General features: G+C 50.6%; 1 protein-coding gene across 1 annotated transcript; it reads right to left on the bottom strand.

Annotated features, from left to right (window-relative positions):
* Positions 1 to 1,772: 1,772 nt before the first annotated feature.
* On the bottom strand, positions 1,773 to 24,634 carry MARCHF4 (membrane associated ring-CH-type finger 4). Its single transcript, XM_033112328.1, has 4 exons — positions 24,563 to 24,634; positions 22,210 to 22,365; positions 17,241 to 17,433; positions 1,773 to 2,758 (listed from the first exon to the last, which is right to left on the bottom strand). The coding sequence occupies exons 1-4, from the start codon at positions 24,632 to 24,634 to the stop codon at positions 2,391 to 2,393; spliced, it is 789 nt and encodes a 262-aa protein (XP_032968219.1). The 3' UTR covers positions 1,773 to 2,390.
* Positions 24,635 to 25,879: the final 1,245 nt, after the last annotated feature.

Genomic DNA, 25,879 nt, shown 5'->3' with positions numbered 1-25,879 from the left:
CTGAGGTGCCCTGGCATCACCGCAGATGACACGATGACCACGGTAGAGGTGATGATCTGCACGTTTTGTTGCATCCTACTACTTTTTTTGGAAAATAGTCCATGTAACACATCTGTATTTTCCATAAATGTTTCATTAAATTGAATGGCCTGTCTGATGCCACACAGAAAAATACACACCTTTACAGGAAATATTGATATGATTTTGTTGGGTTTCACTTGTCTGTGTGTTTTGCTTGTATGCCTCCTTTGGTCTCTTAAGCACCTATTATATCTTTTCTTACCTGCTGGGCTGTGGGCTTCATCAGGGGAGGTGGCTCCCTAAGCCTGCGCACCTCCCACCGATGACACTGGCTGACCGATGACCAGCCCCTAGGAAGCAGGGCACACCAGTCTGAAGGGAGGAGAGGTCCTGTCTGCTGCCTCGTGATATGTCCAAGCTTTCTCTTGGGACGTTGCCCTGGAGGCTGTTTTCTGATATTCAAAGGAAAACTGTCAGGGAACTGAGGTCCTAACACACCCCTTTCCTGTGGTTCTCTCAGCTTCTGTGAAATAACCTGAGGGGGTGGAAGCTCTCTAGATTTCCTCCCAGCACTCTGGCCTCTGCTTCTAGGTTTCCTGGGCAGAAACAGGGGAAAGTTTGCAAGATGTTCTCTTTGACTTAAAGGAATTTATCAGCAAAAAGAGGCCAGGAGTCACAGTGCTTCCCGGCAGGTATAAAACACACACACACACACACACACACACACACACACACACACACACACACACAGACTTGCCCTGCCCACTATGAACCCTCAAAGGAGAAATGAAAACACTCTTGGTTCTTTGCTATGGAGGAGACGTAGGGAGAAGAAAGGCGGGGTTGTACCACAGAGGGAAAACAGGACAGAGGGAGGAAAACTCACATATGGAAGAGGACACTAGTGGTAGGGAAAGAAATTTTATTTTCAAGCTTTTAAGAGAATAATACAAACAACAGAGAGTTTTAAAAAACCCTAAAAACTAGTTTAAAAAAGTACTTGACAGTGTCCCTTGAATACCCATTGATGACGCAGCCATTGTGCAATGACAACAAGAAATGTTGCAGGTGACCACCCAGTGGCTTTCCCTGCAGGGTCCTGGGAACCAGCAGACAGGCTCAAGGGACAGTGCTCCCTGCCAGGGTCCCTGGCGCCACCTCATGGCTTGGGAAGGACCAGGGAGCACGACCACTGAGTGATTAGCCAGACTGCCCTCGGGAAGTGTCCCCAGCAGCCAGGCGCACTTAGACTGGTCTCCACTCTGCTCCCTGGGGTGCATCCCGCCAACTCCCCCCCCCCCACAGCAGCAGCTCTCCCTGGAGACCCTGGGCAGTAGGTGCCCTGCAGTGGGGTCCCTGGGCTTCATTATGTACCAAAGCTGGAGCAGGCATGGCCCTGAGCGTGTCCCGGCCACAGGTGGGGGTGGGTAGTTGGGAAAGTCGCTCCTGGATTGACAGCTTTGAAGGCTGAAGCCACCACAGCAGCAGGACTGTGCTTGAGATACCCATGGGAAATCTGCATTTTTCTGTGTATGTGTGTGTGTGTGTGTGTGTCCTGTAAACATCTTTGAGCCAAATCACCATAAAATAAAGTAACAAGGGCACAAAAAAGACATCCATCTGCAAACCTACACCCTCTGTGAGCCCACCTAAAATTGGGAGTTCCAACTTGGAAGGTCTGGAAGGGAGAAGACCCCCTCCCCTCTGGCTGCTCACGCCAACATTTCCCTCCCTGCGCCATCCACCCCAGCGTTGCTAAAGCCATCTGAGTTAGAAATCCTGCCCACCAGGGTGAGCCCAGGGTCGGCAAAATCTGTGTGACCCCTGCCAGCTTACACCTGTCCCTCTCCCTCCCGCCCACACTGCCAGTGGATCACAGCCCAGGGAGACAACAGAACAAACTCAAGGGTAAAACCGGGCAGGCGACGCCACACGTACTTTTCTCCTTCCTGCGCCCTTTGCATTTTGTCTTCCTCCACATGTGCACACGTGGCCACCACCAACAGACAGCTGGCTTCGCCCACGGAAACCCCCACTTCTCCCAGGTGTTTTTTGCGCACAGGTACATCTGGGCGGTTTCGTCATTGTGTTTTGTTAGGTTCCGTCTGTATTGCACTTGGTTGTTGAGTTTGTATTGGTTTTCAGTGCTCTTGTTGGAGAATGGTATTGACTGATGGGGAATCACGACATTGCTCATGGCACCAGCCTCACTCTCTCCAGCCCGTTCTGCCCCCTGACCCCTCAAGGCCCCCACCCTCCGCCTGCCCTCTGCCCTGGCCCCTGGGTGCCACCTTGCCTCCCCAGACCAGCATCCCATCCCACCCTCCCCTCCTGTGCGTGGTCACGGCCTCCCTTCCACGTCTCTCCTCTCACACGGTCGTGACCCTCATGACCAGCTCCCGGCTGCCGCCCTGGGGGCTCCGCTGCTCGTGAGGTCTGAAGTGACTCAAGATGTGCAGGATGGTGTAAGCACAGTGGTGATCGGACAGAGGGCCTGAGGGGTGGCTGGCTGCCCGGGCAGGGCCTTCCTCAGGGGCAGGGGTGCCCGCAGCCTCTTCTTCTGAGGAGGGGGCCTGGGCTTGGGTGGGTGAGGAGTTCCGGGGGTTTGTCCTGCCTCCTGACTTTTGATCCTCCAGGTCTTTTGTCTTGTCATAGTTCAGCACCTTCCACTGCTGGTTGACAGCCTGCCACCGTTTAAAGATGCGGTACACAGAGGGTCCCTCGTGGATGATGAGACCTGAGGCAGCAGGGAGACGAGAAGAACAAAAGCCAAGTGAGGGAAAGCAAGGCACAGTGTCCCTTTATCTATAAACGGATATAGACGTTGGGGTAAGCTGGATGTGTGTGCTTCTATTGGTTCTTTCCAAACCTGCCTTTCAGCTCTGAGCCACCTGCTCCCCACCCCGACGTTCCTAGGCTCGACAGTCGATAGACAGGTGGTGCAAGGCCGCCATACAAACCCGTGAAATAGCTGAGCTCCTGCATGCGGTGCCTTTGCCGACCTCTGCTCTACCTGCCCACTTCTTCGCTTGACAAAATCCAAATTTGCCATCCATTGAGGCATAATATAAGTATCTTTTCTCCCTCTAGCATGTATCCATGGCAGCCGGGACTTAGCAGATGTTAATGAATCATGTGCTTTCACAGGCACCATAAAAGAAACCCCGTGGTCATTCCGTACCTGCTGAATGATGTCTGCGCTCCTACTGGTTAGCGCTTTGCACAGATAGCCCAGTGCCACTGAAATACACGTGCCTCTGGGAGAGAGAACTTTGACGCAGTTCCATTGGCCAATGGAAAGGTAGAGTCAGAAACAAGCCAAGTCCGATGATCAGGCAAATAAGTCTTAATTGTGTGCCTACTCTGTGCCAAGCACCAGGGACACTGCAGTGAGCACAGGCGGAGCCCTGCCTTCAGAGCGCTGACGTTCTAGTGGAGGGACACACCACAGACATGGAAACAAGCCAGCAGGACTATTTCAGGTGCTGACACATGCTGCGAGGAAGACAAAATGGGGTTAAATAGCCACTGGCTGCACATGTTGAGGGCCCTGTTTTAGCGAGAGGGTGGCGGGGAAGGCCTTTTGGGGGACCTCACGTTTGAGTTGAGATTTAAATGATGAAAAGGAGGGATCCATGCAAAGATCTGAAAAGAGAACATTTTAGTGGTAGGAAGTGCAAGTGCAAAGGCCCGGGGGTGGGAATGAGTGCAAAATGTCAGAAGAAAAGGTCTCTGTGGCCAGGGTGCCCTGGATGAGCAAGAAGTGCAGGGAGATGAGGGGCTGGGTGCGGCCAGAGGCCAGAGGGCGTTGGAGGCCGGCCGCGGCAAGGAATTTATATTTTGCCCTGAGCATAACGGGAAGCCATTGAAAGGTCTAAGAGGGGTGTGATGTGATTTAGTCACCCTTCAGAAAGTTCATTCTGGCTCCTGTAAAAGAACGAACGGAAGAGGGACAAGAGTAGGAACAAAACCAAGCAGCAAGTGATGTAATGATTCCAGTGGGACGTGATGGTAGCCCGGACAGAGGTGATGGCAGTGGGACAGTGAGAAATCACTGGAGTCAGGACACACGTGAGAAGGAGGGCCGACCGGCTTGCTGACAGGTGAGGTGTGAGTCAAAAGAACAATCTGGACCTCTCAGAAGCTTTGGGCTTCAGCGTTTCGCATGGAGCCAGTTACCGAGATGTGGAAGGCACGGGGGTGGGGGTGTGGGCTTGTGTGGGGGTAGCAGTGACTGTGTGTTTTTCCTTTGGGGCTGTCACATGTTGCCACACACTTAGTGTCTTAAAACAACACGAAGGTATTCTCTCACAGGTCTGGAGACGAGAAGTCTAAAACCAGTCTCACTGGGCTGAAGTGAAAGAGCCTTTTTCAGCTCCTAGAAGTCACCTGCCTTCCTTCCCTCTTCCTTGCACTGGTCCATTTCTCTCTTCCAATGTCACATATCCTCCTATTAGTTTGTCTGGCATCAAGCCTCCCTTATAAGAACACTTGTGATTACTGTGGGTCCTCCTGAATCGCCCGGGATAATTTTTCCATTTCTTAAATCACTCACATCTGCAAAGCCCCTTTTGCCGTACGAGGTAACTTGAACAGACTCCAGAGATTAGGATCTGGGTGTCTTTGGGGACCACTCTTCAGCCTCCCACAGTGGTAGTTACATTTTGGTCACGGTAGATTTCAGATGTCTGATAGGAAACTCACTAGAAGGGCCAGGTAGGCAGTTAGGACACACGCATCTGACGCTTAGGGAGAGATCTGGCCTGAAGGGAGACGGCATCAGAGTAGAAGTGGGATTTGCAGCCTTAGGAACGGCCCAGATCTCCTGGGGAGAGAAGAAGGTAGACAGATGAGAGCAGCGGGCCAATGACAGAGCCCTGGGGCTCCTGATGTATAGATGTTTGGTGGCAAATTGGTGGAGGTAGAACCAGCAAAGGAGGCTCTCAAGGTGCAAAAATGGTGTAGAAGGAACACTTGCAAGTGTGGACACCCAGAAGTTTAGAGAAGGACGTTTCAGGAATGATACTGTGATAACTCTGCTGAGAGTTTAGCTCAAGTGAAAGGAGGAATGACCACCAGCTTGGTGGGCACAGGTGGAGGTTGGATGATAGAAGTGACAGTGGGAAAATCAGTTCTCATCCACGTGCATGTTTTTCTTTCATGAAGTCAACAGCAAAGGTGGAAGGGATCGGGCGGAAGTGTCGACAATTTGTGGAGAAAAGAGAAAGTGGGGGAGTGAATTTACAAGGGAGAGGTGATAGAATTATCTGAGGGTGTCAGGTGCCCATTTGGAATTTGTGGCCATCAATTTGAAGTGAGTCGAGTCATTCGTTGTGTAATTTGTGTTTTCTCTACACCTTCAACTGTTCCCTAGGTGCATCTGTGGAGTAAGAAGAGAGTTGTATTTAATTCGTGTAGACTGTTTCTCCAGGCAGGCAAGACAGGAGAGAGGATGAGAATTATGGATGTTTGCAAGACAGTAGTTATTACACTCGCCCATGGAGTCTAGGCTGGGGAAGAGAGAAGTGAGGACACCAAAGAGAGAAGGAATGATGAAAAATGGAAAGCTACAGGGTCATGACAAGAAGTCTCCATGAAGTTGGAGAATTGCCTTTTTCAGCTTCCAGAAGTCATCTGCATTCCTTGCCTGTATCCTGCATCCGTCAAGAAATCAGTAAACTACAAAGATGGGGGGTGATGGCCAGAGAGTGGGGTGTTTAAATCCAGACTTTGGAAGTGGTGTGGTTCTTGGTGATGATAAGGTCTGGGGGTGATCACTTGAGAGGGGCTGAGGTGCTGGAGGAAAAGGCCTTCGGAGTAAAGAGTGCTTGGACAGAGGATCCGCGCCAGCCATCCTCGGTGCTGTCGGACCAAATACGCCCTTTTTACAACAAACATGTTTTAATATCTCCTTTCTTATCCTGAAGTGAAATTCATAAGATAATACGAGTCCCTATGGTTTCTTCTTTAGAAAAATGAGTATAATGCCCTAACAGATAAAGAAAAACAAATGGAAGTCATTTATAATGAGACAATATAAATTTCAGTATAGATGCTGGGGCACAAGTACATTTGAAAACAAATTAAAAACCTCATACATTTCCAAAATGCCCCCGAGGGGATGGTAGCACCTCTGCTGAGAAACACTGACCTACAGAGATGCTGACATATGAGCAAAGTGCATGAAGGAATGTTAGTAAGTCGTCAGCAGCCAACAGTGTCAAGCAGGGGATAGGAGCGGTAATATATGATGGCATGCGCTTCAAAGGGGCTGGAGTTCCTGAAGGATGAAAGAAAAGAAGCCGTTTGGAAGTGGTAACGGGCAGCAAGGAGGACATGGACCCCACCTGCAGGCCCCACAGAACACAGTGTGTGGGAGAAAATGCAGCCACTACTCGAGACAACCAGGCAAGAAACAGTGTCCTCGGGAGACAGCTATGTTGCAGTTAAAGGAAGAGGAAAGTACCACTCAGAGCAGAGGTGGCTGGTGAAGGGCCATGAGGTCCAGACGGCAAGTGGAAGGGCGGAAGGGTGGGTTCAGAGATGAGCAAAACAGGAAAGTGACTGCCCATGTCCTGAGGGTGGTGTTGGAGGCTGGGACCTGTGATGGGGAGTGACCTGACTGGGGATGAGGCACAATGGGATTTACAGCAATTGGAAACCTAGGGGGTGCTGCTCTGGCCCCTGGGGGTGAAGAGCTGACTCACAGGATCGAATAGCAATGAGGCACTCCAGCCACCTCAAGATGTCAAGCAAAGACACTAGATGGGAACACCTCAAAGCTGCTCCAACCTCCAGCACACCGTGATTCTGGGAGGCACAGAATCCCTTGCCACAGTTTTCTCCGGTATTCCACCAGCTCCTGAAATTGCACTTTGCGCGACAAGTCTCCAAGAGTTCACTGAGGCAGAGACCAGCTAGTCTCCCTGCAGCCCACTGGCTCCTCACCTATCGAGTATGTACTCACTCCTGTGAGGACCTGATGAACGCGAAGGACCACCGCCCTGGGAGACAACCAGACACACACATTGTCGTGATAATTTTAGGGGGCTCATACATCCCTCGGACCGTCCATGGGCCCCTTGACCCGGTCTACCCAATGCTGGACAAGGAGACTTCCCGTTTGCCCAGTCTCTCACCCTCTCCCAATGTGCCACGTCTCATCACTGCCTTCAGCCTTTTGAATAGGTGCCTCTGCACCCTTGGCACGGCAGCGTTCCTTGGTTCATCTATTCCACACGCCTGGTCTAAGCACTGCTATGCCCGGCATGGCTGAGGCTTGGGCAGCAGACACAGTTCGGTCTGATGAAGCCTGATGATGATGGAGGAGAAGGGGCCTCGGGGAGGGAGGGGCAGCATCTCTTGAAGCCCCAAACTGACTCTTTCCAGGAGCAACCACTACGCTTGATTGTTGATCCGACAATTTGCCCTGATTGAAGAGGGTGGCTTCCATGTTTGGTCTGCATGCCGCCTTCTTCATCCCCGAATGTGCAGTATCAGGAAGTCGGTTTAACGCATAGATGGCTGAAGGCGGGAAGGTCACCTGTTTGTGCAGAATGCTTGTTTGGCAAAAGGTAGAAAAGCTCGAACTACCTCCTTCACATCCACTCCCTCTGCTTCCTGCTCTACAAATCACTTGTTGATTCCTTGGGTGGCAGTTTTCTTTTTAATGGGAGAACATGCGTGGGGCTCATCTGATAGGGACAGGTGAAATGGGCAAGGTCAAAGAGATGGAAGAGAAAGAGGATGGGTGGGAAATGGCAGTGGAGAGAGAGAGAGAGAGAGAGAGGCTGAAATTAGAATCGAAGGAAAAGCCTATTGGCGAAGGGAGCAGAGATGTAGTAAAGAAGAAAATGGAAAATTAGAAGACAAGGAGACCCAGTAAGTTTTGATTGAGGCCTTTTCTGGGGTTTACTATTTAACTTAACGGTTACATAGTAACCACCTACAAGGTGCCCAACCCTGGGCTGTATTTCTGACCTTTCAGGGCTCTCCACCTTTCAGGGTTGCTCTTCCTTACATAGCTGTAAGCTCCACAGGTTGTTTGTCAGTCTCATCTCTCCCCCTGGCCTCCAGCTGAAGGAGGATGGGAGGGAAGGCGGAGGTTGCAGTGGGTGGTCCTGCCTGCAGGGCTCCCTAACTCACCACAGCGGTGGCAGGGAGTTCTTCCCGCAGTGACATCCCCATCCTCCCCTGCTGCACCTTAACCATTGGCTCTTGCTGTGTGCACAGCAGTGAGAGACAATTGAATTTCACTTGATATTTCCTGAGGACCTACTACGTGCTCTGTGAGCTCCTGGTTCCCATCACATACATAGTTAACAGGCCAATGCTAACTGAGATGTCTGTAGAGAAGCCTCTAGTCCCCTCCCGATGCTAGAATCCCCCTCCCCACGTCCCTCTCCTGTTATCTCCTGGGATAAGTGGCGTAACAGTTGCAAACAACTTTACAACAGTGCTTCTCCAACTTTATAGCATCAGACTCGTTGGGTGTAGGGCGAGGCCCAAGCATCTGCATTTCTGAGAAGCTCTCAGGTAATGCTGATGCTGCCTGTGTGTGTGTGTGGGGGGAACCCCCCTGAGGAGCACAGCTGAGAACACGGCCCTTATCCTGGCCTACTGCCTCACAGAAGGTTCTAAATTGTACTAAAAAAAAAAAAAGAACTACAACTAACTTAAAAAAATATCTTCTACTGCTAGATGTGACGGACATGAAAATGTAGGACAACTGGAGAAAAGGAAACGTCCTCTCCTAGACCCGAACACCTTTGGGCCCCACCCGTTAGAGCCAACTCCTCAATACACATCCTGAACACTCCAAGCACCTGCCACCTACCAGCTTTGCCGCTCTGTAAGTTACTTCCTCTTTCGGAGCCTCCGTTTTCTCATCAGTGAGTTGGGGCTGCCACCCCTTTCTGACAGGGTTGTTATGAGATTAAATGAGGAAATGGTGCAGTTCTGGGCACACATTTCATACTCCACATGATACTGATGGTTTGGGGGCTGGGGGAGATTGCAGGATAGAAAACGCCCACTCATCCCTCTTCCTCCTTCTCCCTTGCCAACCTCATGCCCAAACCAGCACCTGTTCTCCCATCGTCCTTCCCAATCCTCAGCCTGAGTCATTGTTTATCGATGAGTAACGTGCTCGAACTGAAAGGAGCTCTAGAGACTGATTCTTCAGAAGTGGAGACGAGCCTGCGCCCCCACGCCTCCTCTCCCCCCATCAAGAGCCCTCAGCAGTGCCCGTGAAGGGATGCTCCCTCCCCAGCAGAATTACCCACCATCAGAGAGCGGTGGGGCAAGATGTACCCCGAAGCCCCACCATTGCCCACCCTCCCCTTCCAGATGCTCCCCGTCAAGGAGAGCCCTGTCAGAGCTTGCCCCAAAGAACTTATCAGGCAAGAGTGGGAAAGCTGCATAGAAGCCGCCACCCTGGGTGGGTTCAGCAGGTGCTGCTGAGAGAGGCCAGACTGGCAATGCCAGTTGCCCAACATTCCCCAAGGGGACAGCTTTGTGCTTCTCACAAGTGCAGCCAGGCTGTCCCTCTGGGGGCCACCAAGAAGGTGGCGAGATCTGGATCCAGGGGCCCCATTTGGACAGGCCCACCTTGAATCTTATGCTGTGAGTCACCCAGATCTTCCAGCAGCAAAGACTCGGAGGACAGAGGACCCTGAAAGCATTCAGTCAGGGCGCAGGCACAGCCCCCTGTCCCTTCTCTGTCCACCTCTCTGTGCCTTGTCAGTGCCCAGAGAGAGGCGGTCCCCTAGGAGGTGACTTCGGAAGGAGTTCCCTTCCTAGCGGGGCCCCTGCTGAGTCAGTTGACCTTGGCCGAGATGTACAGTGCGTTTCTCAATGTGTCCAAGCGAGAACGTTGCAGTCATCCTGCTTACCCACGGCATCGCAGAGACCTGTGAGAAGACCTTTGCCGCACAACCACGGAGGAAAGAGACTTTGAAATGAAGTGAGCTTAGCTCAGTAGGACTGAGCAGGAAAGAGAAATATCCTGGGGCCCCACATAGCCCTGCAGCGGTGTACCTGAGAGGTCCTTTCCTGGAAGTGCGTGTGGAGTTACACATTAAGATGCTGTGGAGTTTTCTGTGGGGTTTCTTTATGAAACTTAGAGCTCTCACTGTCTGGACAGATACAAACAGAATTGGATTCTCTGGGCAGCGATGATGAAGGTCATGGTGATGTGGTGATGGTGACGGTGACGGTGACAGTGATGGTGAGGATAGTGAAAATGTACTGAATGCTTCCTACGTTCTGTCACTCTATAAGGGCCTTGCAAATATAGTCTACTTTTCACAGAAACCCTGTGAGGCAGGTGATGTTATCTCTACCTTACAGCAGAGGAAACAGCTCAGAGATGCTAAGTGTCTTACCTAAAGACACACAGCTGGTATATGAAGTGGGACATAAACTTAGGTTCATCTGAAACAGAACAATGCCATGTGTCTGGGCTGCTTCCTCCTCTATGCTCAAGGTCAGGTGCTTGCCCCAGAGAGAGCACAGCTATGGAGAAAATAATTTTTTTTTGGAAATTATGTATGTGTATGAGTATACAGATTTCGTTTGAATACATAATGCTTTACTATACATGTTACATTATTATAACAGAGTAGTTAAGGATATGGGCTTTGGAATCAGTTAAAACTGGCTTCTAGTTGTATGATCTTAGGTGATTTGCCTCTTAGCCTCAGTTTTCACATCAGAAAAATGGGCATTATAATAGTAACTACATCAAAGGGTTGTAGGGAGTAAATAAGATAACGCACATACCAAGCACTTTTCACAGTGCTTGGTTCATAATGAATAATATTAGTTATTTTATTATCATTATTATTAAATAAATATCATGTGACTTCAGTTTAGAGGAGTTACTGTAAAGTTATGAAAGTAGTTTATTTATGCAAACATGCCAAACTTCTAAAATCAAAAAGAGTTTAGGATTTTAAAACTCTTAGGATATTTTCTCTGAGGCTATCCTAGCTCAGAGCATTTCTGGAAATTTTTCAATAAGATAGGCTTTCTATGACAGAGATGACTAACTGTCCACCAAAATTTCATACTCAGCCCTTCCTGTGTACAGAGCTGCCACTGGGAAGGAGTCACATTGTCAGCCCTTGGCACCCAGGTGGAGCCAGGGGACTGTAGTGAATGTGGGCATGAGTCAGGCCAAGGGTTAAGAAATGGGTATTGAGGGGCGAAGTGTGTGTGTGTGTGTGTGTGTGTGTGTGTCCCTTATCCATGTTCTCTGATTTTCTATTAGCTGGAAATAAAAGATTGAAGGCCCTTTTGGAACCACAGGGGCTTGGGTCCCTGATTTGCTGTGTGGAGGACATCCTCCCACTGATCAGGAACTTCTATTACATTAAACCACTGAAATTTGGGGGTGTATATATTTTATATCATACCATATTATATCATATGTGATATGATATATATATATATCTGTCAGAGTTACCTTAACTAAAATATCTTCAGTGCTAGGTTAGAGGCCACAAGAGAAATGTAGATTTTTGGCATGTTTCATGTGGTCCCCAAAATGTATTAGCTGGCTTGAGCGTCCCCCTTATCCGCCTGATTGGGCTATTTCTAGCCACAAACCCACCATTAACGGACAGACACGCCCCTCCCGAATCTGTTCCAAAGACAGCTGCAAGCAATGAAGACATTTCTCGGGAGGTGCTCCTAAAATATTCTGAGCCCTGTCAGCACAACTGGATTAAGCGAAGCGCCTCCCCAGGGGTCTCCTTCGAGGGAGACAGTGCTTACTTGGTACGTCTGCTTCTCAGTCAGTCGTCTTCCTCCTCCAAGCAGCTCAGCTGTGCAGAGAGGCAGTCGTGCAAGGGGAGCCCTGGGCGGTGAGGAAGGGGTGGGTGGGATATGGGCTAACGGTGATCCAGAAAGCTGGATAAGCCACATGCAGATAACAGGGACTGATCATCACTTGCTCATGTCCACAGTTGATGCTTATTGGTTGTTTGGCCTGGCTAGATGTTACTGACCACAGTTACTGACCACAGCCACAGTTGTCAACCTCTGAGAGCTACGATGTCTTCTCACAACGGAAGTAACTTCAGAATCCTAGAATGTCAGACCTAGAAGGAGGCTCAACCCTCTCGTTTCACAGATGCATGAACTGAGTTGTAGAAAGAGGAAGTAACTTGCCCAAGGTCAGAGAGGTAGTTAGTGGCGACATCTTCTGCTTCCTAGTCTCTTCTGCACCAGGCTGCCTCCTCCATATTTTTAAAGTTTCCCGGGCCGGCCCAGTGGCTCAGGCGGTTAGAACTCCATGCTCCTAACTCCGAAGGCTGCCAGTTTGATTCCCACATGGGCCAGTGGGCTCTCAACCACAAGGTTGTCGGTTCAATTCCTCGAGTCCCGTAAGGGATGGTGGGCTCCGCCCCCTGCAACTAATATTGAACACGGCACCTTGAGCTGCCTCCCGAATGGCTCAGTTGGTTGGAGCGCGTCCTCTCAACCACAAGGTTGCCGGTTCGACTCCCACAAGGGATGATGGGCTGCGCCCCCTGAAACTAGTAACGGCAACTGGACCTGGAGCTGAGCTGCGCCCTCCACAACTAAGACTGAAAGGACAACAAATTGACTTGGAAAAAATTCCTGGAAGTAAACACTGTTCCCCAATAAAGTCCTGTTCCCCTTCCCCAATAAAATCTTTAAAAAAAAAAAAAAAAGTTTCCTAATCAGGGAATTTAAAGATTTGACAGGCGGGTCATTGCTAGCCTGAAGGAGGGAAGAAAGGAAGGAATCTTCGTGGCATACATGTACTTTTAGTGAATGTGAATTAAAATTAAACTGGAAAAATAACGTCTTTATACCCACCCCCCGCCCACTTGCTACCCCCACCCCCCGCCCACTTGCTATAAACCAAGATTCGAATCCCTTTACCTCAGACGGCAGGTACCAAGTAATCCCTACATCATTGGACAGAACCTAAATAGACAGCACCCAGAGGAAGCTTTAACAAAAACAAATTTCTATCCTTTGGTTCATTACCATATTCCACAGTTTTAAAGATTTGGAGTAATCTCAGGACCGTTGCTCTCCTTCCTTTCCTTGACCTCATTCCACTCACAAGTAAAAAACAAACATGATGAGGACAAAGTCCTCATTTTTGCCGAGTTGACTTTTTGGTGTGGCCAATCTCTTGGGTCTGTGCAGTGAAAAAAAAATGTTTTGGTGCCAAAGACCTTAATTAATTTGCTCTTGTTAAATTCTAATAACTTGACCCACTGGAGCAGAGAATGTCCCATTTGTTTTCTGTGAGGCTCTGTCAGCCTCTCTGCTGGAGCAGACAGCGTCATTAGAGATGACGGAAGAGGAGGCAGGTGGAATGAGGGCATTCGATATAATCAGATCTCACTGAGGGGACACGGGTGAAGGAACCCAAAGCCTTCCCGAAGAAGCCTTGCCCCATATCACAGCAGGATCTGGATTTTATGAGGACACGGGGTCAGGTCGTCCAGGCTGTGACTGGGCTCGGATTCTAATAGCCGCGGCAAACCTTGATTAAGTAGGTACTGCGAGCGGAACCTACCCTGATCCAGTGCCTCCTCGCCCGTCCCTGATATTCAGGAGAAGCTGTTCCCTTACGTACACCATCCTATTCAATCCTCTCGACAACCCTCCGAAGACGGTATTATTATCCCATTTCACAGACAAGGAAAGGGAAGCAGAGACTTTGCAGGGAGCCCGGAAACTGTGCCACGCTGGACCCTGCACTCACTGCTGTGGCGCTCATCTCCTTCTTCCTGAGCGGTCACTTGGGGGCTGAGAGACTGGCCCTGGGTGGAGATGTGGCATGTGGCAGGGACTCACCTGCACCGCTAAGCCACACCTGCCTTGTGGGGCCACGGAGTCTGGCCTACAGGCCGCTAAGTGAATCTGGTGCCAAGTGTGCTCCCTGGTGGTTTTGTGAATCTGAATGTCTAGATACCCCTGGTAGACGTTGCGGGCTCCACCCGATTCCCCCTTCCAGAGAGACTCTTATCACCGCTGTGCAGTGCGTATTCCCTCACCTGGGCAGAACACTGCAGAGCAGACGTGGCCGATACTTGGACTTCCCCCTTAAAGCCTCTGTCATCAGCACTGAGCATCCTCACCAACGTCAAAATCCCCGGCATCGCAGCCTCCACAAGAACGTCGGCGCATTCCAGCTACTGCCTGTCACCTCCCTCTCCCTTCTGGAGATCACCTAGTGCTGCTCCCGTTTACATTTTGTCTCCCGGCATTTTCACCTGGGGACAGCCTCGCCTAGAAAAACACTGACCTGAGAGGCCTACTCTGCTGCCCGAGTCAGCCAAAGACAAATCCTTCGGCCTCAGAGTTTTACCATCTGAAAAATGGGAAGAATAATCCTTACGCTGGGGACATGCTCTGAAACTGAACTAGCTCCAGTGGTAATCAACAAAATGAGGGAGCAGTCTAAACTCTTTAAACACAGAAAGCCTAACTGTAAATACATCTGACCACTTTCGGAGTGTTTTGCACCCAAAACAGTTAGGGTCCCTGTACATTCCTCCCCCGTCCGATGGCTGTCTCCAAGCAGTCACAGGCTTGTCAGAGCAGAATGGGGAAGGCGTGGTGTGGTTGTGCATCTGGGAAATCGTTTTCCGAAAACCTTAGAAGTGAGGAAAACAATGTGAAAACTCTCAATATGTGGCCCACTCTGCTTCTCCTCGCAATTGAGTGACGGCATGCCACATGTATATAAAAAGAGAAAGAAGTCGAGAGGTAGGAGTGAGCCAAAGGGAGGCAGGCAGATAGAGAGGAGCCAAGAAAGGGACAGAGGAGTAGACGGTGCCACAGAGCCCCCTCCCCCTGCCCCACAGGAGACACCGGAGCACCACGCAGACCAGAGCGGGGTGCTGGGTGGCTCAGAGCCCAGGGAACAGGCCTGCTTGTGAGGGCTCCTCCTGGAAGTGGGCACAGGTGTACCAAAGTCGCAGGTAGCATCTGCAGGTATCCCATCAGTGACACAGTGAGACTTCTGCTGTCCTGATGCAACAGTGCTAGTGGAAAGAGCACTGGACGGCCAGCTGGGAGACCTCACGTCTAATCCCATGTGGAGCAGCCCGGAACAGATCACTTCCTTTCTCCGGGCCCCAGTTCTCTCTCAACCAGTAGTACTGGCTGGTTGTACGCTTTCTTCTATGTTCTGTTCTCTCGGTCTTCAGCTCTATGGAGCCCTGAATGACAGATGGTATTTGTGCCCCTCTCTCCTCGCCACGCTCCCACCAGGGAGGAGCAGTATACTTTTCTGCCCCACCACCTCTTTATTGCAGGGCTTGTTGGGGACTGGCACTGGCCAATGCTTGTGGGCAGAAGGAGCAGTGTGCCATCCTGAGCAGAAGCGTTGAGAAGCACGACGACTTTCAACCAGCCCTCTTGTGTTCCCACACTCGGCCAGGAGAAGAATTCAGCCGCGTAGTCCCTGCTTCTTTAGCATGGGTCCCGGCATGAAGAGACACTCAGAGCAGGCCCGACCCCAACGCACAGTCAGAAGCTAAGCCCAGCCAAACCAGCAGAGCCACAGCCATCTCACAGACCCATGAATGGGTAAGAAATGCTTGTGGTTATAAGGCCCTGCCATTTTGGAGTTGTTTGTTACTGTAGCCAAAGCTGACTAATACACCATGTGACAGGAAAACATGTCTCATAGAAGCTCACATCAGAGAAACATCAAAAGCCTGCCTGAAGGAGAATGAAGGGCAGCTGGAGGGGCCCCTGCACCCCTACAGGAAGGCCCTCCCCTGCTTCCCCCTCCGTGCCAGAGCCCTCTACCTCCATATGGAGACACACCTGGTTTCTGGCATCAACAGTCCAGGCCTCAGCGGGAGTGGGAAGGGAGCTTTGTGGCAGGGGAACTAAATTAGACTCAAAGTCAAATTCCTCCCATTTACAGTGCTTTTTCTTCCCCATCCTCCAAACCTGGGCAGTCTGTTTCTGTCACTGCCTACGTGCCGTAATTAAAAGTCTCTTGAACTGGGGGTTGGTGTATTGGTTTATCTAGCATGGAGAGGCAGCAAGACACTTAGACAAGTTTATAAGTTCCAGCATCCCTGGTCTCTGGCTACTGTAATCAGTATGCAAGTCTCTGAGTCTAATATTTAAAGGACCCCAGAGAAACTCACATTAATATCATCCCAGCCAAATTCTAGCTACTAGATGCTTTTGTTTCCAACAGAGCAATGTAGCATATTTGCTATAATATACAAATTAGTGCCCAGAGAAGACAGCTGTAGTACTCTAACGCTGTAGCACTATGGCCTAGGGGTAATCTGAAGGTTCCAGGTTAGGATGTGTAACCAGCACTTCGGCAGGCTTTAGGTCACTCAGAGGAAAGCAGGACCGTCCCCCACCTCCTCAGTTACTCAGACAAAGGCTTCAGAGTTGACAGCCACAATCATTTGTTGGGAAAAACAAAAAGACGCAGCCCTCCCCCAACCAACCTAACATGATGGAAGAGAGGGGAACACAGGTTGGGGAATGGGATAAGCCGGAACTCAAGGGGTGGGTTTCCAGCTGTTTCCTAAAACACCAAAGCCTTTTACATAGAATATTGCCTGGAATGAAAACATGTGTAAACACATAGAAGTACAGAAGCTCAGGGTGAAGAGTCAGAGCCTGTCCCCCTCCTGAAGGTGTCTCCTGAGACTGAGAGTGGAACCCTAGGGCTACATACAGTGTGAAAACCACGGGACTAGAGAAATCCTGAGCATTGGAACCGGTTTATGGAAAGCTGAAAAAAGGGTAGGGGGCAGGTATCCTCAGTGTTGTTTCTGGGCATTTGGTTGTGAAGAGAATGGGCTTAAATGTACTGGCACCCCTTGTTTGGCTTGGCAGCCATGGGGTGCACAACAGAGAAGAAGCTTTCCCCATCCTGCTGGAGGCAGGCAGACTGACCAACCAACCTTTCTCAAATCTTCTTAGTGGCAAGCCTCTTTGTCCTTATCTTCCACCAGGCAAGACAGATTTGCTTGGGAAAAAAACAGATCTTCCTTCTTTTCCCTGCTTTGCCCTCCTCCCCACTCGCCCCTCAAATCTAAGCCACTGGCGCCTCCTGAGCTCCCAGGTTTCAAGGCTGCTTCCTTCTCTGCGTTGACCTTCCAGAGGGTGGTATCCTGGGGGCCTTGTCTAACTCATCGGGATGCGGCTCCCCACTGCCCATAGAGACAAGCCCCCAGACCTACCTATGCACACCACGTCCATGAAGCCATACATCCCGTAGCAGATCTGGAAGAGGAGGTCTTGGCGCTGCCATTTTGCTGAGGGACTAAAGGTCGACCAGATGAGCCAAGAGATGCTGGCGATGAGGAAGAGGGAACCCAGGATGGCAGCTGCGATCTGCACCTTCTCAATGACAGTCAGAGAGATGGCCTGCCACTGTGGAGACGAGAATGGGAGGTTAGCTGTCGCTTGGATGCCCTCACTGCATTTCCATTCCATTTCCATCCCTCTTTCTTCTGTTGCCCCGACCTCTCACCTCTGGCTTAGGAGTTAAACCGGCACTTTCCAACCAATAATACAATGCATACTTTCGCAAGTTTCTGAGTTTTATATTGCACTTTTGATGTGGAGGAAACCTATATTACACTAAATGATCAAAAGTCATTGTAGGGAGGGGATTCTGGGCAGGCATGGCTGGGAAGGAAGGAAAGCCTTTCTACCTGATTATGTTACAGACGGAGAAATGGGAAGGAGAAAGTGAAAATATAGAGCTGGTGTGGGTGGTGTTCAGGGCCCGGAATATTCTTTTCAGAGCAACACTGTCTCCTTTCACACTAATAGGTGCTGAGAGGGCACGGGCCTTTTTGTTGTTGTTGCTGTTATTGTTGTTGTTGTTTTTTACTTGTTTCCGGCAACACCTGGCATGCCATTTAGTATACATACTAAAGATTACCAATTCAGCAGAAAAGGAGAGGACACAGGATGTGGGGAGAGATCAGAAAAACAGCATAATTTACTGACTACATATGAGCACTGAGATTTCTTTTTTTAACAGAAAAAGTATTACACTAATAGCAGTATTGATGGATGGATTGAAGGCTAAAATGTGGGCGAATTTTAGCTCGGAAATTCTACTATTCTATGGCTGCTCTCAGTAGCAGAGGCCTAAATGAGCCTGGAGTTGGGTTTTAGTTTGGGATTTATTCATGCTGCCACTCAACAAACATGTACTGAGTATTCTCCGGGTGCCAGCAACTCTACGAGGTGCTGAAGATAAAGTAGTAAGCAAAAACATACAAGATTTCTGCTCTCGTGGAGCTTACCGTGGAGAAAACACAGACAACCAAATAATTATTTACAACTGCAGTTCATCAGGCGTAAGAAAGGGAGTTTCATGGCACTGCGAGAACCTATGCTAGTGGGATTTGACCTTCCAGAGGAGGAGTTTACTAGGCAAAGAGAGGAGGACAGAGTGCTCCAGGCAGGGGAAGAGGCTGTGCAAAGGCCCTGGGACAGAAGAAAGCATGAGTATGAAACCCTGGAAGAAGACCAGAGTGGGTAGAGCAGAGAGAGCAAAAAGGAATGCGGGGTGAGACAGCAGGAAATGGAAGAAGGGAAGAACGTGTGGCATCCTGAGGAACAGAAAAGAAGTTTGACTTTGTCCTAAGAGTAAACATGATGATACTGAACAGTTTTAAGCAGGGGAGGGGAGCAGTTTTACCAGGATCAGATTTAGGAAGGTGGAGGAAAGGACAGTCTCCTGATCGTAGGAATTTGCATAACACCTTGCAGAGAACAGCCCCAGAAGGCCACCAGGCAGACCTGGACAAAAGGCTGCCTGCCTTCCACCTGCCAGCGTGAGCCCTCACTGTGTGTTAAGTGGCCTGGATGGGGGCACTGATTGTGGCTCCAACTGGACTGACCAGTGGCCCCCAGGGAATTGCATCACTGGAAAACATTTCGCTTACTAGTCTAGACGTAGGACATCAGCTTAAACATTTAATTATACAGATAGCGTCCCATTACAGGTAATTGGGCCTTTAAAATTTTCCATGGCTTCCCCCAGCCTAGGGTTACACATAACAAGAGAATTTTCCAGAAGATGGCCAGATCCTATAGACTTTGCTCATGTACAGCAAGTGCTTTTTCCAGAGCCCGCCCCACTGTCTGTGAAAAGGGTTCCCAATTGAGGTGTTTTGTTTCTACTATTAAGTCATCAAGAACTCACCATTTCCTGCTCCAGACTTCAAAAATCCCAAATAGAGACAGGCCCAGAAAGGACCCCTTAATCCATAATGCCCCTTCCTACCAGGACCAAGCCACCTGTGAACCTAACCAGGGTGTCTGACTACAGTATGAAGCATGATGAAGAAGGAGCAGGGTGGGGGTGCTCTGAACACGGCTCTCCTACTGTCTGTCCCATGTGAAGCTCTGTAACAAGTGTCGGGAGCAGAACTGCAAGGAGAAAGCAGAGGACGGGTGACTCTGATGCTTCAAAGGGAGCTGGAAAAGGGGGAAGGGCTCTGCCACCCCCAGACACCCAGAGTTTTGTTCTAAGTGAGACTCTGATTGCAGTGTCGTGAGGTTTCTCCATGCCCGGACCTGTCCTGCAGCCCCAGTGAGCACAGAGGCAAAGTGGGGAGAGCACGAAGCCTGGCTGCTGCCTTATAACAGCGGGGGGCACTGAGCATAGGGCCAGGTGACCTGGTTCTAGCCGAGGGCTGCTCCAACTATCAGTGTCATCTAGGAGAAGCCAATAAATCATAAGGATTGTCGAGTTTCCCTTTTGCAAAAATGGAAGTACTTGGTCCTTCCCACTTCCTCGAGTGTTGTGGGGGTTAAACAAAATCACTCTTTAATCAGTGCTTTGAAGGGTATGGGTTGCCATCATCTCTATTCTTCATTATGTTGCAGCAGAAATCCAGTTAAGACTGACAAGGTGGGGTCTTCCTGAACATCCTCCACAAACTCTGTGCTGTGCACTATGGGCAGAGGTTAAAGGCCGGACTCAGGGATTAGAGCCCTTGGAAGCAACCCTGCTCCACCAGGGTGACCTTGGGCTGACCCCTCTGTCCCTCCATCGTTTCATCTGTCAATTGGGAATAACAACAGTACGCACTGCGTTGGGTTGTTTTCAGTATTAAATGAGATACTATATGTGAATACTTAGACCAAGGACTGGCCCCCAGGAAGCACCAGCTAAACATTCATTAATATAACTGCAGTTCAGCGAGGGTAAGACGCCACCACGGAGCCTTGAGACCGCAGGGCCGCCCTGAAACTCCTTTCTCAGAGGCTCTTCTGCTAGAACCAGGGCTTGTAGAGGGTCGCTGAGTTCATGTGCTGCTGTGACTGCTGTTTCTCATAACTTTGTGTGGGGCACGAACCAAGAGGTGAGAGACCCTGGCAGTGACCTCCCCACATTGAACAGAGGGAGCCCCAGCACCCCATCCTGTACCGAAGATGGGCTGGCGGGGCTCTGGGAGCAGAAGTTGCCCAGTGGCTGACCAGGCAGCTGTCTCACACTTGGCTGGGCCTCAGGAGCCCCAGACACACAACTGGGACAATTTGGGCAACAACCACACAACACTGCTGCTAGTCCAAACTACTTCCTTCTTCTGGTGCTGTCTGGAAAAGTAGAATGGCATTTGCTGAGCACACACCATTGCATTTCCAGGAGCAACAGAATCACGGTAGTATTATAAATTCATAGTTACTGTCATTTGCTTACCGTATTTATGAGATTAGAATAAGCTTTCCTTTTCTTTAGAAAAAGAAAAGGAAAAAGTTATCCCTAAATGCTTTTTCATTTTACAAGTCAAAGGTCGATGCCCGTTTATGAGCCACGGGGCACTCTGGGGTGGGCTTGTGGGTTTGGACTCTGAGTCTTCGCCAAGGCTGCATCCGTTGAGAAAGAAGAAGAGAGTTAATGCACCCCGGGTGTGGAATCCGCTGTCTCATGACACTGCTATTTTAAGACACTGCAAAATTTGACATGAAAGACGAAAGAGGGAACCGGCGCAGGGAGAGGCATCTGTCATTCTGACCTCTTGGTACACCATCGGGATGGCCGAGGTGCCTGGGGATTTTAATGCGTCCTTCCAGGAAAAACGCCTCCCACGGTCCACATGCATGCACCACAGACACACACACACACACACACACACACACACACCACCCCACCGCACACTTATTCCCCCGTGTAAAACTGCATAGTGTCTAAATTAAAACTCCCTGGACTAGATTCCAGGTGAATTGCATGCACATTAAAGTGTGGGAAGTGTCACTGAGTCTCCTTTCTCCTTATTTCTTCTCTCCCTGCCCTTAGCTTTTGTGGGGACAGAGCCAGGAGTGCAGTTTCCAGGCTCTCGGCCTCACATGGAAAGGTGCTGGCTCGGGTAGTAAATGGCCATCAGCTGTAGCTAGTTGGCCGTCAGCTGTAACCGGTGAGCCATTGGCCACTAATATAACTGCCGTGGCCACGCTAGCAGAGAATGGGGGCTAGCAAGAAGCTGGTGGCTGAGCTAGCAAGAGTGGATTGCAGTTAACAAGTGGGGTTGGTTAGTTGGCAGAGAAGTGGACGGAAGCTTGCAGATCGTGTGGATCCTGTTTCCTGTGTCTCCAACCCAACCGCCAGTGAGAATATAGTGGTATGACTCCCCTATCTATGGCTCCGTGGGTGTTCCTTTTTGGCTTCACCATGTCCTGTGTTCTTATGTGGGGAGTGGGACCAGACACCCTGCATGACAACTTTCTCTCAGTCTTCTCTTCACCCTCCCACCCTCTGTCTTTTTTCCATCCTGCTCTCTTCTGACCTCTGGTATTTCTTTCCTTTTCCTCCCTCCCACCCCTCTCTTCTTTCTTCCTTTTCCTTGTCGTGTCTTTTCCTTTCTGCTTCCTTCCTTCCATCCATCCATCCCCTCTCTTATTCTCCCTTCTGACTCTCCATACTTCTGTCTGTAAGTATTTTCTCTCTCTTCGCCCCGTCCCCTTCTCTTCTTGCTGAGGCTGAAGAGAAAACAGAAAACTTTCATTTCCTCCTGCCGGCATGCCATCTGAGGTCTTGCCCACCTAGCCCACCTCATGCCTTTTTCTCCAAACTGCCCTGACTCCACGGTGAAATCGCCCTCCGGCAGGAAAGCAGTGGGTGTGGGAAGCGCCGAGCCTCAGCCCGCCCAGCGCCCCAGCCAGCAGGCAGCCTCCCGGTGGTACCTGCAGAGGGTTCTTTGTGCTTATGGCGATGACGTGGTACTTGTAGTAGCACAGCTCACAGCTCCAGCAGCCGCGCTCACTGATCCACTTGATGAGGCAAGGCTGGTGCGTGCACTTAACAGAGCCATCGCAGCGGCACGGGCTCAGCAGCTCCCCCTGCAGGGAGAGAGGCAGAGGGAGGTGAGGCGCAGAGGGGAGGAGAGCAGGCAGACGGCTGAGTGGGCCAGGCCACGCTGCTCAGACTAGGCCACAGGCTTCACTGGAAAGCAGCAGACCCAACGAGGAGACTGGGGCTCCCTCCCCACCCCACCCCCGTTGGAGCCAAGCAACTTCAGTGAACTCAACCAACAGTTCTGAGCTCTGGCTCCCCACTCGGTGCTGCCCAAGCCCTAAGGTTTCTGTGAAAACGAGTTGGTTGATTTATGTGGAAAGCTTCTGCCATCCAAAGGAGCAGTCCGCTTCTTACTGGCTTCTCTTTAATGGCTCAGCCAGGGGTCTCAAACTCAAATGCCCTCAGGGCCAGACAGGCAACACAAGTACCAGGAGCCAGCTGGGGGGGAATGGACGCATCGGGGGACCCAGACTCAAGTGAAAGGGACAGCCACCATCAGCTCCAGCCAGCGGTAGATGTGGGAACTAGGTGGCAATTTTTATGTAAAACCTCCCAATAGTCAAATGTTAACAGCTAGTGCAGGTTTTACAATATATTGTGAGCGTCATTTTGCCTGAGTTTAGAGCTCTGGTTTTCAGCCTTTGTACTCAGTGCAGGCCAACTCAGAGAGACCCAGGTGCCCTCCGTGAAGCCTCTCCTTCCGGGTTCCCAGAGTGACAAACTCATGGCAGGCCTGAAATCCACGGGGCCCAGGAGCTTGGGCCCAGCTCCCGCCCAGCAGCCTCAGGCCTTGCGAGGAGTGGCTGGGAAACCCAGTCTGAGCGAGTTGGAAGGAGGGAAGCTGTGGGGACAGAGCCCCGGAGAGCAGTTTCCAGGCTCTCAGCCTCACGTGGAGGGGTGCTGGCTCGGGTAGTAGATGCCTGTCGGCTGTAACCAGTGAGCCATTGGCCACTAATATAACTGCTGTGGCTATGCTAAGAGCAAGAATGGGGGCGAGCAAGAAGACGGTGGCTGAGCCTGCAAGCGGCGCAGTGAGGGTTGCGGACAGTGTGGCTCCGGCTTCCTGTGTCTCCAACCCAGCCGCCAGCGAGAGTATAGTGGTGTGACTCCCCTACCTATGGCTCCGTGGGTGTTCCTGTTTGGCCTCACCATGTCCTGCGTTCTTATGTGGGGAGCGGGAGCAGAGACCCCAGAAGAGACCCCACCTGTCACCCTGCACGACAGAAGCAAAGTCCCCAGTACTGACAGGCCATCGTCACTATGGCCCTTGGCCCCTCCCATACCCCCGTTAGAGCACTTTCTCCATTTGTCTCTGGGTCACTACACTGTGGCCCCTCACAGAGACAGTTTTACTCATCTTTGTATCCTCAGCACCTAGTACAGGGCCTGAAACACTTCACCCAATTTCAGCGGTGGAATGCATACATATCTGTTTGATGAACAAGAGGTTTTGTTCCTCTAGGACCTGGCCAGCCTCCTGTGCTAGGTGGGCAGCTGTGGCCGGATATGCCCACAGTGCTGGGCACTCACCTCTCCCCTGAGGGCCTAAAGGCCCTTGGTATTGAGTAGCTGCTGCGTGTCTCTGAGAAAAAAATAGGAGGGGAGGGGGTGGGGAGCGGTGCTGGGGGAGAGGCATAAGCCCTCATTATTCATGGCAGCGTTTCCTAGGCTCATTAATTCTAACAGGACGAGCTGGGTTTGATTAATCGGGTTGTTAAGCAGCCACGTCAAATTGCCGATCAGGTAAGAGACATTACTCCAGGTCCCTCGTAGTGGTGCCAAGTGACAGGGAAGGCTGCACTCCTTGCTTCCCAATCAGCAGCCACGAGACAGGGCAGGAAGAGCTGGGGTACAACTGATAATAAGACCTGGGCTCTCCATCGTGGCTCTGGATGTGGGACCATCGAAACTCTTTGGAGCCCCCCTTCCAGCCTCAACATACTTATCTGAGAAGGGGGAGCATGACCTGGCCTGGTCCCAGTGCCTGGCTACGGAGCCAAGACACCAAAGGTGTGCTGCTGCTGCCCCTGGGGCGCCTGGTCCCTCACGCTTTCTCTTAGGCCAGGATAACTCAAAGGCACCACACATTTTAGAAAGCAAGGACCCCAAAACTGTGAAGAGGTTAACTTTGATGAAGGAAGCAATCCAGAATTTTAGAAAAAAGTAATCTGCAAAGGAGCTATTTTAACCTTGGCATTCACGTACATTTCGTATTTTATGGTTTAGTGTATTCTTACATACATTGGGAGGAGGGCTATCATCTTTTCCTGTGTTTAGGGTTTCGGAGAGGCCTTCACCTCGACTCTTCACCATCTTCGATTAGTCAGACCTGTGCTTCTTCAAGAACAAGGAAAAGGAAACGAGCCGGCAGCCAGATGGATTCAGGTCAGACTTAGCAATGTTCTTTGCAGGAAACTCTGTTAAAGGCTAAGGTGGTGGAACATGGAAACTGAGGTGCTAAACGTCTCTCAATATAAGAGAGACCTTGATCAAAGAGAAAGGTTAAATGACCAACTTAAGGTCACTCCGCCAGCCAGTGGCACGGCCAGAAGGTAAAGCCACGTCTTTCTGACATCAGACTCGGAGCTTCTCACCACGACACTCTTCTCATCCTCCGTCTGCCCCCTGCTCCTTGCTGGCCAGCCCTGTCCAGCCCACACTTGTGCCCATGGGGCGCTTCTCTGTCTCTGCTTTCCAGGTCCCACCCCATCCCTGGCCCAGCTCAGGCCCCTCCACCAACATACAGACCTGTCTCCTCTCCAGAATCATGGCACCTAATCATTCTCTAATTGTTTCCTCCGGGATTTGGGCTGCTCCTGTGTACCCCATAGAACTGGCCACATTGTGGGTGCACAGTGAAGGCAAGTGTACTGACCGGAATGGCACCAGGATGTGGGGAGGCCGAGCCCCTCTGGCCCAGCTCTAAGGCTCTAGCCTTTGGGTTGGGAGGTTTGTGATGATATTTTCCGCCGAGCTCAGCAAAGTCCACAGGTCAGAGGGGCTTATTAAGTGCAGACACTTCCTCCAGTGATCTGCTTAGATGTTTGGGGACCAGAGACTGCCCTGGGAATGACTTCAGTGAGAAAAATAGGATCTTCTCTAATACCCTGGCCCCCCTGGGACACGGTGTAGCGGAGGTGGAAAGAACACAGTTTTTGTAAACAGACCCCTTAGGTCTGAATGCCTCTTCACCGCTTACCGGCTGTGTGTGCAGCCAGTCTTGGGCAAGTCTCTTCACCTCTCTGAGGCTCCGTTTCTTCATCTTTCTGTTGTGGGCAACTCTTAACCTCTTCAAGGGTGGCTGGAAGGATTGAGTGAACTCATGGCCACAAAATGCTAGACAGTGCCTGGTACAAGTAAGCCCTCTTGTGAAAATGTTACAATTCTAACTCGCATTTCCACACGGACTTTAATTTCATAGTTTTTTTCTACTATAGCTCTACTTGTTTCTCCTACAATCAAATAGGTAAGGAAGGGAGCCATGGCCTGAGGAAGCCCCAGAGAGAGGCTGAGATTAAAGAAGGGCCTAAGAGTATGTCTGAGGTGGAAGAGAGGTCC

The sequence above is a fragment of the Rhinolophus ferrumequinum genome, chromosome 8 (assembly GCF_004115265.2).
Source record: "Rhinolophus ferrumequinum isolate MPI-CBG mRhiFer1 chromosome 8, mRhiFer1_v1.p, whole genome shotgun sequence".
NCBI lineage: Eukaryota > Metazoa > Chordata > Mammalia > Chiroptera > Rhinolophidae > Rhinolophus > Rhinolophus ferrumequinum.
This window is presented reverse-complemented; position numbering and strand designations above follow the sequence as displayed.

Coding starts and splice junctions, on each gene's coding strand:
- MARCHF4 (XM_033112328.1), bottom strand. CDS start 24,634: ATGGTGAAGAGTCGAGGTGAAGGCCTCTCCGAAACCCTAAACACAGGA. Junction 17,434..22,209: donor GCACAAAGAACCCTCTGCAG/GTACCACCGGGA, acceptor TCGTCTCCACAG/TGGCAGGCCATCTCTCTGAC. Junction 2,759..17,240: donor CATGGACGTGGTGTGCATAG/GTAGGTCTGGGG, acceptor CTGCTGCCTCAG/GTCTCATCATCCACGAGGGA.